Source organism: Salvia splendens, chromosome 5 (genome assembly GCF_004379255.2).
Source record: "Salvia splendens isolate huo1 chromosome 5, SspV2, whole genome shotgun sequence".
NCBI classification, from domain to species: domain Eukaryota; kingdom Viridiplantae; phylum Streptophyta; class Magnoliopsida; order Lamiales; family Lamiaceae; genus Salvia; species Salvia splendens.
In genome coordinates this window covers 12102231-12115228 of record NC_056036.1, presented here as the reverse complement: position 1 = coordinate 12115228, position 12998 = coordinate 12102231, and the positions used below count along the sequence as shown (strand labels likewise).

General features: G+C 36.6%; 1 protein-coding gene across 6 annotated transcripts; it reads left to right on the top strand.

Annotated features, from left to right (window-relative positions):
• Positions 1-9820: 9820 nt before the first annotated feature.
• On the top strand, positions 9821-12933 carry LOC121805504 (BTB/POZ domain-containing protein At5g47800-like). Of its 6 annotated transcripts, none has more exons than XM_042205385.1 (6): positions 9821-9991; positions 10653-10713; positions 10799-10868; positions 10974-11363; positions 11449-12156; positions 12236-12933. In XM_042205385.1, the coding sequence occupies exons 2-6, from the start codon at positions 10655-10657 to the stop codon at positions 12716-12718; spliced, it is 1710 nt and encodes a 569-aa protein (XP_042061319.1). In that variant the 5' UTR covers positions 9821-9991; positions 10653-10654; the 3' UTR covers positions 12719-12933. The 6 variants fall into 6 exon arrangements, with proteins under 6 accessions (XP_042061319.1, XP_042061321.1, XP_042061324.1 ...); XM_042205387.1 differs by having other exon boundaries at positions 9821-10171; XM_042205390.1 differs by lacking the exon at positions 9821-9991 and adding an exon at positions 10236-10253.
• Positions 12934-12998: the final 65 nt, after the last annotated feature.

Below are 12998 nucleotides of genomic sequence, written 5' to 3'. Positions count from 1 at the left end.
ATCTAGCCATCGCCACCGCCTTCTTCGATTCTCTCGGACGGCGCCACTTGTTGGTTTATGATGACGATTGAATCCAAGAACGATCAAGAATAGAAACAACACAAGGATTTTACGTGGTTCGGTTTAATCAAACCTACGTCCACGGGAAATTGTATGAGGATCTTTTATTCACTAATGCTAGATGAAGATTACAATAGGAAACACAAAACGGAATGAAGAACAACACACACACACACACTCTATCTAATCTCAAGATCTGGGCTCAAGTGTTTCTTTCTTCTCTCACTCTTTTGATTCTCCTCTGCTATGAAAAATGAGTAGTCCTCTTCTCCATGACACAACTCATCCAATGCCCTCTTATATTCTGTTGAGAGTGAAGTTAGTTAAGTTAGTTATAACTAACTGTTCCAAACAACATGCATTGCTGAGTCTGTTTTATCCGAGCCAATGCTCCGAGACATCTCATTCGAACTAGGCTCCATCCAATTCAAATGACCACGAACCTAACAGACCATATATAATTAAATAGTTGTAGTAATTGCTATGTCATTTTTTAATTGTGGTTTTCAATTTGATTATCACACTTAAGTAGATATAGGAAGACATCCACTAAGTAATTAGGATAAATATTTCGTAAACAGTAAATGTCTTTTAAAACAATTAATAATCCAATGAATGATCAAATAAATAAAAATTAATCTATTAATATTCATAATAATTATTGAGATTTTAATTTAATAAAATTAAATCTTATACACCTTGATAGAAATTAATCTATCAAACAATCTTTAGATTTCCTAGATTTTAATTTAATAAAATAAAATCTTAAATAACCAAATAGTCACTTATCATTATTAAATACTTAGAATTTAGATTAATAATTTAATACAAATCCACTAAATTAATAATAAACCTTGATTATCTTAATATTATTTATTTAAATCACTTAGGATTTTCCCTAGATTGAAAACAAATACTCCGTCCGTCTCACTCAAGATGTCCACATTCTTGAGTAGCACGGGATTTTAGGAGGAATTGTTAGGTGGAGTAATTAGAGAGAAAAAGTAGTTCAATATTTAAATGAGGAGAGGAGAGAGAGAGAGATATTTATTTCTAAATATAGAGTGGACATCTTGAATGAGACAAATGAAAAAGTAAATGTGGACATCTTTAGTGGGAGGGGGACTAGTAATTATAGTAGATAAAAAGTAAAATAAGAGAGAATAATATATAGAAATTCTATATATATATATATATATATTATTCTATTCATGCTCTACCCTTTAACTATTTATTATTATTTTTTCCACAATGAGTGCTCAAAATGAAATGCATCTATTACGGAGGGTGTGTAATCATAATCACATATCTTTAATTTTATAAGATATTATCCAGATAGAAAAATCCACATGTATCTAATTAAATTTGAGATATAATCTATATTTACCAAATTATGATTTATGAAATTATATTCGAATTTCTTTCTTTAATTTCATTTTCCAGATTATGAAATAAACCCTAGATTTATGTAAAACTTTTATTCTTTAATTAAACAGAAAATATAGTTACCAAAATTACATCCTTCATCCTCTTATAAAAAAGGTAATCTCCCTACATGCAACATTTAGCCCCTTTGCTTTCTTCTCCAAATCCATCTTGACATGGAGAGGAACAACCGTCTCAAAAGAGCAAGAGGCACTGAACGTGACGAGGATAGAGAATGCAACACAGAAAAGAAACTAAAAACTACCGTCGATGATGACGAGTCTTACAAAGGCGATGCCATGGGAATATTTGATTTCCCGTGGCTGAAAGAGGGCGGTTTCGTTGCAGTAGACGACGAGTTGTTCTCGCAGTGTCTCGCAGAATCTGATTTTCAGTCAAATAGCAATGTGGATCAATATTGTTGCATACAGCGAGATTCTTCGCTCGTGGATCTCCCTGACTACAAGTTTGACGACGACGATTTAGATTGCATTTGGAGAAGTCTCATAGATCAGCCTCTCGACGTTAATGTTTGTATCAACAAGCCCTAGGAATTTCGCCTAAATTACTAATTTTGCTGTTGCCGAATCTCGGAAACATATCGCAAGTGATCATGTGTAAGAAACTAGGAGTTACTTTTATGGCCATTTAATAAATATAAAAAGGTGAAAAACCCTTATTCCGAAAAATTCGCATGCCTCGGACTCATATTTCGAAATGTTAGCGAATTTAATCCCTCATCTCGGAAGGTCAGCGAATTGAGACCCATATTCCGAAATTTCTCCATTTAATTTGGTATAAATTCATCCCGTTCTTCTTTGTTTAGGGAAATGTGGTGCCATTTACTTTTCTATGCCAAAATAGAAAGGGAAAAATTATTCTTAACATTATTCCGAGAGAATATATTGAATTTATAAAAGAATTATATATATGTTAAGTAAAAGTAATAATATTCATAAAAAATTTGTTGCCTCCTAAAATCCAGAAAAGATTGAATTCTATTAACACTATTTTTTTATATAGTTATAATAACATTCATTTGATTTCTTAGAAAAACTCCTGATCTTTTAATATATAGGAGTATATAAAAAAAATTCACTCTTCTAAGTTTATAAAAAAAATACTCTAGTAACTAGTTTCTTACACATGATCACTTGTAATTTTATGAAAAAATAACTAGTTTCTTACACATGATCACTTCCGATATGTTTCCGACAGCAAAATCAAGCAATTTAGACGAAATTGAAACAAAAACCTATGCAATGAGGCAAAAAATTGAAATAATCACATATATATGATGTTCGTCGTCATCGTCAATTTCTAAGGCTTGTTGATACAAACATTAACATCGAGAGGCTGATCAATTAGACTACTCAAAAGGCAATCCAAATCGTCGAATTCAAACTTGTAGTCAGGGAGATCCACCAGCGACGAATCTCTCTGTATGCAACAATATTGATCAACATTGCTATTTGCTTGAAAATCAGATTCCGCGAGACACTGCGAGAACGCATCATGCGCCTCCAACAGCTCGTCGACTACTGCAACGAAACCGCCCTCTTTCAGCCACGGGAAATCGAAAACTCCCGTGGCGTCGCCTCTGTAAGGCTCGTCGTCATCGACGGTGATCTCTCGTTTATTTTCTGTGTGGCATTCTCTGTCCTCGTCTCGTTCGATGTCTCTTGCTCTTTTGAGACGGTTGTCCCTCTCCATGTCAAGATGAGTTTGGAGAAGAAGGCAAAGGGACTTAATTAATGTTTTTGCATGTGTAGGGAATTACCCTTTTTATTAGAGGATGAAGGATGTAATTTTGGTAACTAACTTTTTTGTGTTTATTTACTTTTTGTTTAGATATGAATGAGATATGTGTGAATTGAGGAGGTGAAGTGTTTAGAGATAGCTAAATTGAAACTGATTTCTTGTAGTGTTTGTGAGTACATGCATAAGGAACATTAATTGGTGAGCAAATTTCGGTGCAAAGAGCTATCTTTATGCTTTTTTCACACATTGTAATCTTCTCTCTTTTGGGTTGGTTAGACCCTATGGAAATGCGCATTTTACGATTTTTCCTCACATTATACCACAGCTCTAATTATATCTATATAAAGAGAATATTGTTTTAAAATATTATATTCCTCTCTAGTCACTATAAAATGCCTCATATAATTTCTACTAAATCTTTTATTTTATTTTTACTATTTTTAGTAAGTGTAATTTTACTCACAATTACTATAATACTATATATAAAGTAGGATCTACAATCTACTAATTTTCCAACTTGTTTTTTCTTTATAAAGTTAAACAATTTCTTAAAATTCGTGCTGTTAGATATGAGACAATGAATAAAGATAGAAGGAAGTAGTTTGTTCATTGTTATATTTAACTTTACGCTAGAATATATTTTATTTATTAGTACATCTTTGTTAAATCACTGGTTTAAATATAACTATGTGCGTATAACTATTCATTAAAAAAATTATCATGTCTATTGATAGATAATGCCTTTATATACCACTACTATAAAAATAAAGAAAAGAAACGTGACATGATCTTTAAATTTTTTTTTATTTAATTATTAAAAAAAAGTCAATTTGCACAATTAAGAGTTGTAAGCCAAATTATGTTTGTCCCTTTCTGTTAGTGGAACGGACCTCACGCATTTCATCTGCCGTACTATATGATTACTTTTACCAGTATACCTTTTTGGAATATTACTTTATAATAAAAATTGTTAGGAATTGAGTACGTAAAACAGATTTATTATGGGTAATACAACCCAAAACAAATTAAAAAAAAACAAAAGAAATAAGAAGGAAAAGTACAACAGAAGTCATATACGAATTGAATTACAAAATAACTAAGTGAAAGAACCGTATTGTGAAAAGCCGAGGATTCCTCTTTAATGTAAGACCATTAGACCAGATCTTGTTAGTCCTTTAGGATTTTGCGTATCATCCTCAAAGATAAAATGACTTACGTTTCTGAAGTAGCAGCACCGCTAACAACAGAGGTATGATGAACTGGATGATGGCGAGGACAGAGCTTTGACAAAAGAATAATACAGAAAGAGGAGAGAGCGTGTATGAATGCAGAGAATTGCAGTTGGTTGTTGTTGGTTATATTGGGATGTTGTGTGGTGGACTATTATTTGGGCCTGGGAATTAATTGGCCCGGGTAATGTGAATTGGGCCTGTGCTTGCCCTAGCCCAATTGGCTGTTGATATACCCCCTCTCCACTCCCTCACCGATACACATTCTACACTCTCTCACTCTCTCTCCCTGCTCTCTTGCGTCTGTTGTGATTCCCTTCTGTGATGTTCTTCTCCGATGATCTCCGGTTGTTTCCACGGTGATCTATCACGGTTTTAGAGTGATTGATCTTGTGTGAGTGTGGGAGAAAACAACTTCTTCGGTTGCTTGGGTTCTAGAGAAACTAGTGTTTCTATTCAGAGGGTTTTTTATGAGGATTTGTTCGGTGATAGTTTAGATCCGGTGTTGAGGAGTGTTTTGGGGTTGGTATCCGGTGTGTGAGGTTAATCACTTGAGGAACCGACTATGCTCCCTTGGATCTTGGTTCTGGAGAATAGATATGTCCTATTGGCGGGTGGCTGAGCCACATCTTCGATCTATTTGTTTCCTTGTTGTTTCTGCACTATTTTTTAGTATTACTTTACCAGATCCGAGAGGATCCTTCTTGTTATACTAACTAGGGTTTTGAGTGTGCAGGTTCTCGGTGGGTTCAAGGCTTATCCGGTCAAGGATAGCGTGGTCCGAGATTGTTAGCTATATTCTTTGTCATAGCTAGGATTTATCTGTATAAATCAGCCGCGTGGGTGATAGTTTGGCTGAGCTATCTTATATAAGAAAAAAGAGGTCTCGGTAATTAGTGAATCCGGACGAGTCTGATCCCTACAGTTGTGCAAAATATGCATGGAGTGACCACCCTATATATAGGCGTAGTCACCGCATTGGGAGGATGGAGTCAATGCAGACATTAAGTCTATCATCATTGCTGGAGTGTAATTGTCGAGTGATGTGAATCAAGTTGTAGACTTGTTAAGGTGAATTACAGACTGATTTTGATGTATTGTAGTACCAAAGAGCTAGAGCTTGAAGAGGAATAGAAGAAAGGGGTAAGTATAGATTGGAAACAAAAAAAAAATCAGAATGTAAAAAGTAATCGGCCTACGGAGTTGATGTCCAAAATGATCTCAAAATACCACCATTGTCTTCATCTCCAAAGAGCTTTGCGTGGGTACCTTGCACGTTTCAATTAGAGTTCGGTAGAGAGATTACGATCATTTAAAAGCGATATCATTTAAAGTGGTGTTGGAGGCAAATCCACCTTTTACATTGAATCTGCCATGAGGAAGGATGGGGAAGTTAGAAAGGCATAAGAAGTGGAAGAATGCAAGAGAATCTACATGACTGACATAAGCCAAGCCCTTCGACCCATTCCAAAGGAAAAGGAGTTTTGAGCTTAAATTTTACTGTGTTTTTCTTATTGCTAAGTCTGAATCTGAAAGATCAAAAAGAAGAGAACTAAACCATCACATGTTCCTATGCCGAAAAGGCCATAGGAGAAGAAGAAATCCAAAGTAAAATCTATAGAATACAATATTTATGTCGTCAAATCTTCTTTTGGAAAATACCAATGGTGGAAAGAAGTCATGAGAAACATTATGACATTTTTTGCGCTGAATACAAAAGGCGTTGGACCTCCCAACTGATCAAGACCATTGAGACATCCAGATGGTAACTAAAGCGCTTGTTGGCAGACAACCAAAACTTTGTACGTTTTAATTCTCTAGACGCTATTTTTGTAAAAAAATAAAATATAAATATTTAATTCAGCGCTGCTGACGCCATCATGTGCAGGAGTACATGTTGAGCGGGTTGGAAATGAGGGTCGGTGGGCCACGGGCCTCAGTGGCCCGAACATCGCGCGCCACATTATGCAGCGGACAACTGAGTTTGCCACGGGTGGGATTTTCAGGTTTAAAAGGCAAGTTTCCTTCAGTCTCTCCATTCCTACTTCTATTCAACCTAACCTTCACGTCTCCCACTCTATATATTCACATATTCTCCTTCAAATTCACACACTCTCACACTAATTCTCTTATTCCATTCCAAGTTTTTCATGTTCAAATTAGTTGTGGCCTTTGGTTTTAGCAATTGTCCTAGGGCATCTGTTGGAGGGATCGCCCCGCTCCAAGAGTTGATCTTTGCATCAGGTGGGCCATGGCCCTTGGCCTTTTGATCGTTCTTGTGTACATCTGCCTCAATGCGTAGTTTCACGATCAAATCTTCCAAGTGTCATTTCAATTCACTTGTGCTTGAGGTAGCTCTTGAAGTCCTTCCAACTTGACGAAAGTTTCTTTATGATTGTGCCAGTGGTGAAATTGTCTGGCAAGACCATTCTCTCAGCCATGTGGCCATGGATGATCAGTTGTAACTCTTGAACTTGTTCCATGACATGTCAAGTATCGACCATTTTGTAGTCCAAGTATTTCACCACTACAAATTTATTTGCACATGCATCATTACTACAATACTTTTTCTCTAGATATTCCCTCATTTGTTCTGATATGGTTATAATAGAGTATACATTGTAAAGATTATCATCTAATGCACTTAGAATGTACTTTTTACAAAGATAGTCTCATTTTTGTCGATTCTCGTATTCAAGCAAGACTGCAATTCTTGCTTCTTAATCACTTGGCACAAGCATCTCGCTTTCCTTGAGGAAATTCACGACGTCTAATGTTGTTAAAAAATAATTATAATGCCACCTTTTGAATTCTGTTCCTCCAAACTTCGGTTGCTTCTCGGCGGACGGCATCATTCTTAGTGTCATTTGTACCGCATTCCATGGTGGGAGCTACTTCTGTTGACCTCGTTGGGTGCAATATTTGTGTTGATTCCGAAGGATCCAACACTCGAGTTGACCTCTAAAGGCCCAATACCTGTGTTTTTCCCGAAGGGTCCAACGCTCGATCCAATCAAGGATTCATGGAACTATTAAATGTGGAACCAACCGATCCATTTAAGGTAGATCCATCAATGCGAGCCCAAAGGAATTTGTAAACGCTCAAAGGGTTTGTTGATGAAGTGGTTGAACCATCTGTACTGATCATTATCAATCCCAATAATGATGCATTCAGTCTAAATTATACAAGTAATCCTATGAAATTGTGTAAATTATTGAAAATCTGAAATATGAAAAAAAAAGGTGACCCATATATACTGGATTTAAAATGTAACGTATTTCCTTCTTTATCTTTACACTAACCCAAATCAACTTTGTTTATAAAAGAAGTGTTTTAAAGAATAAGCTGGGTATATTGTCAATCAGAGCATACCTTTTTGGTTAAATGAGTGATTAGACAGGATGCTAATCATGTTATTATTACGATAATCGTTATCATGGCCTTAATGTCCCCCTTGTCATGATAGCACATATTCATCTCCTAAAATGATGTTGGACATTATACTGCTTTACGCCATGAGATTAAAGCTAGCTAGACTGCTAAGTGCTAAGATCCTATTCCTATATTACTCCCATCATTGGAATAATTTCCTTCATGATCGGGGGCTGTCCATATAGCTTGTGTTGTTATACTAATAGATTCGTCAACTTAATTAAACGTGTAATTCAAGAAAAAATTGATTTAATATGCAAACAAGAATAAATAAATAAAGTAAAAGATCGGGAATAATTATAGGAATAATTCTTAGCCGCCAAATTTCACTAATATATCCGCCAAAATTAAACACCTGCACTAGTCTCAACAATATATACTTTTATGTCCGCTTAATGTATTACATCCGTCTCATAATAATTGTCACTCTTATTATAGACACAATTTTTAAGAAATATAAGGAAAAGTTGGTTGAAAAAATTAGTGGAATGTGAAACCCACTTTTTTATATTTGTTTTATAATAAAATGTGAGTGAAATGAGTTAGTGGAATGTGGGATCTAGTTACCATTTATGATAAAAATAAAGTGTGACAATTATTATGAGACGGACCGAAATGGAAAAGAGTGTCAATTATTATGGGATGAAGGGAGTAACATTTTTTTCCAGAAAAAAAAAAATAAATAAATGCATTATAGTGTGAATCCTCGGTAAATTTTATGTAAAACCTAAATTACTGAAACGTTATGAAATGTAATTAAATGAATAGAAGTAGAAGACATAATCAATTAAAATAAGAATTAAGAAGCACGCATGCAGGCGCGTGGAGGCAGGTGGTGGCTGCCCCGCTTCCGAAACCACCAACATCGCGCGTCTAATCACTTCCCAGGTCAAGATTCTGACATCGGACGGTCCTGTTCTTGACACGTGGCCGACACCTTGTACAACAAAACCTCATGCATATATCAATTCGGGTCAATTGACGAAGATTGAAGACTTAATCGAATGAAGTGGGGAGAAATATGATTGCATTTGTATGATAGATGAGATTTATATTACATTTACGTTCCATGTGAGCCCACTTATTTGGACTTTTCTTTTTTGGACTTAATTGTTTCAATAACAATTGGGTTCCCCACTTGCAAAATTAATTTGTCCTGCACATTTTTTGTATTGGGATTTCGTCAATCATTTTTGAGAAAAGTGGAAAACAATTGGCATATTCGATTCCGAGATATATATTGTACTAACACCGTAAGTAGTACTACTAAAAAAATTTGTGGACATAAGCCATGCAAAAAGAACAATCAATACGTAATGTTAGTAACGCAGTAACTTTAAGGGGCAGTTACGGCAGTAGTATTAAATTTATTTGACATTTTTTACTCCTTTTTGTATGTTTAAATATCATAGTCTATTTCTAAGAGGATTAAGTCACTATTTGATGGTTTTCAAGTTTCGGATTATTTAGTAATCAATTACTCCAACCGTCCATAATTTAAAGATAAATTTTATCATTTTAGAATGTACACAATTTAAAATTTTATTTAACTGTTGTCCATTTTTTTGATAACACGACTCATATTCTACTGACCAAATATTTGTGTCACATAAATATTAGCCCATTCCACTATTAAGGACTTTAATTTTCAACATACTTAATAGTACTAATAGGGAGCCTCCAAAAATATCAATTTGAACACAAACCATCTCATGTTAGAGAGAAAAAAAAAAGAATCAAAGAAAACAGCTTTTGCCTTTGTAGGAATTAAAGATCAATTTCCCTTTTTTTTTCTTGGCCCTATCTTACTCTTGTGGGCGCTACTCATTTATTTAGAGTAGCTAACTAGAATTGCGATTTATACAAAACAATATTCGACGTGGTATTTATTATTACACTAGCCCACATACACATTTAATACACACTACCCATACTGCTTTTTTGGGTCATTCTCTTCCTTGTCCAATGCCTTTCACTCTTTTCTACTCTCTCTATTAGCTTAGCAGTTAGAAATGAAGCTACTAAAATCTCTAATATGCATATGATCATTCTCTAAATTCTTGACTCTTGTACTCAATTTTGAGGTGTGTTTGAAATCTTGATGTTTAAATTTCCAAATTCTGCATATTGACAAGATGTAGTGTATGTGGTTTGGTCACTTGTGTGATTCCTATAGCAAACTGATAGTTAAAGCAAGGCAAGAATACAGAGTTGAAAAAGTAAAGTTATTGCTGCTACAAAATTTGGGCAACTGCCATATTTATGTAAGATAAGTTGACAGTACTTTTCAAGAATTTGTGTTTGTGGTGTTAGGTTCCAAATGTTAAAGCATTATAGTCGACATATGTGGGTGTCTTCTCATATCTTTTGCTTTAGTCTGTTCCCCCCTCATTTTGATGAAATAGCAAGACTACTGAGTTTTGTTTTGTGAAAGAATACTTGTCTTGACAGCCTCTACCTACCACCAGTTTTTCTCAACTTTTTCCAGGATTCCCATTTCCACAAAAGTCATTTTATCAAAGATGTAGGAGAGATTCCATTTCCTTGTTTTTGGGTGATCCATGTGCTAGATTAAAAATCAGGCCCACTTTTTGCAAGAATTTGAGTTGATGTTTGAAGTGTGTGATAATCTCTCTTATTATAAGCCACTTTTGGTTAACAAGTAGTGATTTTCAATCTATTTGAAGAAACATTTCACTAAGTCATATGTAGCAAGTGATTTTTGCTCTCAAAATCTTCTTGCAGAAATGAAGTTTATGAAGCTTGGATTGAATCCAGACACCTTCTACACAGAGGAGGCGACGAGGTAAGCCGAATTTTGAATATATGTAAGTTCTGTTCAATTATATATAACGTGTCACAGATAAAAAAAAGTTTGAAATTTTGATCAGGACTGTGATATCAGATGTGCCAAATGACCTCACCATTAGGATAGATGGCATGAGCTATCTTCTCCACAAGGTAAATTCTTAAGTTAAATTGCTAATACTATTAGAATGATCAGATTGAATTGATGCAGTTGTAATGCTTGGTGGATTATGTTTGAATCTTTTGTACCTAGCTCAGTCTTGTCTTGTACCAAAATGTGGCCTATTGCAAAGGCTTTTATCTGAGAAAGGTGATGGTGCCGTGGAGCTACATGACGTCCCGGGAGGTGAGGGGGCGTTTGAGCTTTGTGCTAAGTTCTGTTATGGGATCACAATCAGCCTTAGTGCACACAACTTTGTACCAGCATTCTGTGCTGCTAGCTTCCTGCGAATGACTGAGAAAGTTGAAAATGGGAATTTCATCGCGAAGCTAGAGGCCTTCTTCTCGTCGTGCATCCTCCAAGCGTGGAAGGATTCTCTCATCACGCTCCAGAGCGCTGAGAGAGCGTACGAGTGGTGTGAAAATCTTGGCATTGTGAGACGATGCATTGAGTCCATAGTCGACAAGATTCTAACGCCTCCAACCAAGGTTAGATATCCCTTTTCTTCAATAATGTCATGAGGCTGGAGTTCCACAATTGGAATTTGGCATGAAACATCTGCCCTCTCTTCAGGTTAAGTGGTCTTACACGTACACGAGGCCGGGATACGTTAGGAAAAGGCGCGATTCAGTGCCAAAGGACTGGTGGACGGAGGACTTATCTTGCCTTGGCATGGACATGTGGAGCAGCACAGTGACTACAATCTCTTCAACCAACATGCTGCAGCCGCAGCTCATTGGCGAGGCATTGCACGTCTATGCACAATGCTGGCTGCTCGACTCCTCAGAGGGCTCCTGTGACTCTCCCAACAGAAAACGGAGAATCCTTGAGACAATTGTGAGGCTCATTCCAGCAGAAAAAGGCTCTGTCTCGATCAGATTCCTGCTGAGGCTCCTCAGCAGTGCTAACTCACTTGGAGCATCTTCAGTGTCGAAAGCGGAACTCCTGAAGCTGTCCGGGCTGCAGCTAGACGAGGCCACATTGCCCGACTTGCTGCTGCCAGCTCAATCGCCTAATGCTGCAACCTCACATGACATTGATCTGGTTAAGATGGTTGCACGAAGCTTCTTGAGGCAGTGGAAACGGCGCAACACTGCAGGCGAAAGCCAGTCTCTACGAGCAATGCATAAGGTGGGGAACCTCATTGATTCATACCTGCAAGTAGTTGCAAAGGATGCAAGAATGCCAGCTCAGAAAATGGTGTCTCTGATTGAAAGTATTCCAGCAACAGCACGACCTCAACACGACCATCTCTACAAAGCAATCAATATTTATCTCAAGGTATACAATATACTACATACTTGATAAATACTAGTATTTCAATTTTCCAAAATTTACATTGAATGATATCAACAAACAGGAACATCCTGATGTGAGCAAAGCAGATAAGAAACACCTCTGCAGCTTCTTAGACTGCCAAAAACTGTCTCCAGAAGTGCGATCTCACGCTGTCAAGAACGAGAGGCTGCCATTGAGAACGGTGGTGCAGGTTCTCTTCTTCGAGCAGGAGAAAAGCAACAGCACCACAGACAAAAAACACACGTCTTCGAAGCAGCTTGAAAACTCGGTCATTAGAGATGATCTGAGCAAACTTAAAGTAACTAGTAGTGCTGCAGCTGCAGCAGAGGAGCAAAGCAACGGTACTAGGCCTAAAGCGTACGGAACAAGTGGAGCACTTCACTACTCGACGAGGGACAAGGCACAGCTCAGCCAAGAGCTTAGCCTTAAGGTGAAGCTGGAGAAGGAGAGCGAGGCCGCGGGAGACGCTGCTGCACCTCAGCTAAATCCTAGCAACAGAGCTCAAATGAGAAGTGTTTCGAAGATGACACACATTAAACGCTGAGAAAGATAGCTATACATGATTTTCTGCCTTTTCCATTCTCTCTATTGATTTTCGTTGGAGTTGTTGTAGGAGTGAGATTGTGTACCTATCCTCGGAGGCAAGACCGAGCAAACATACTAGTTAGTAGTAGTATAAAGTTGTTGCGTCATATGTAGAAGAAAGTTATTATTCTTGATAAATTTGAATAATAGAATTTTAAAATATTTATGTGATTATACATTGGGATATATAACACTAGTGATAGTGTTTGATTGGTCTTTTTATATTGCTTACAGGTATG

What these genes read in the sequence shown, in the direction of transcription:
- LOC121805504 (XM_042205385.1), top strand. Translation starts at nt 10,655, where the DNA reads ATGAAGTTTATGAAGCTTGGATTGAATCCAGACACCTTCTACACAGAG. An exon ending in TACACAGAGGAGGCGACGAG is followed by an intron (nt 10,714 to 10,798) that starts GTAAGCCGAATT and finishes AATTTTGATCAG; the next exon opens with GACTGTGATATCAGATGTGC. An exon ending in CAATCAATATTTATCTCAAG is followed by an intron (nt 12,157 to 12,235) that starts GTATACAATATA and finishes ATCAACAAACAG; the next exon opens with GAACATCCTGATGTGAGCAA.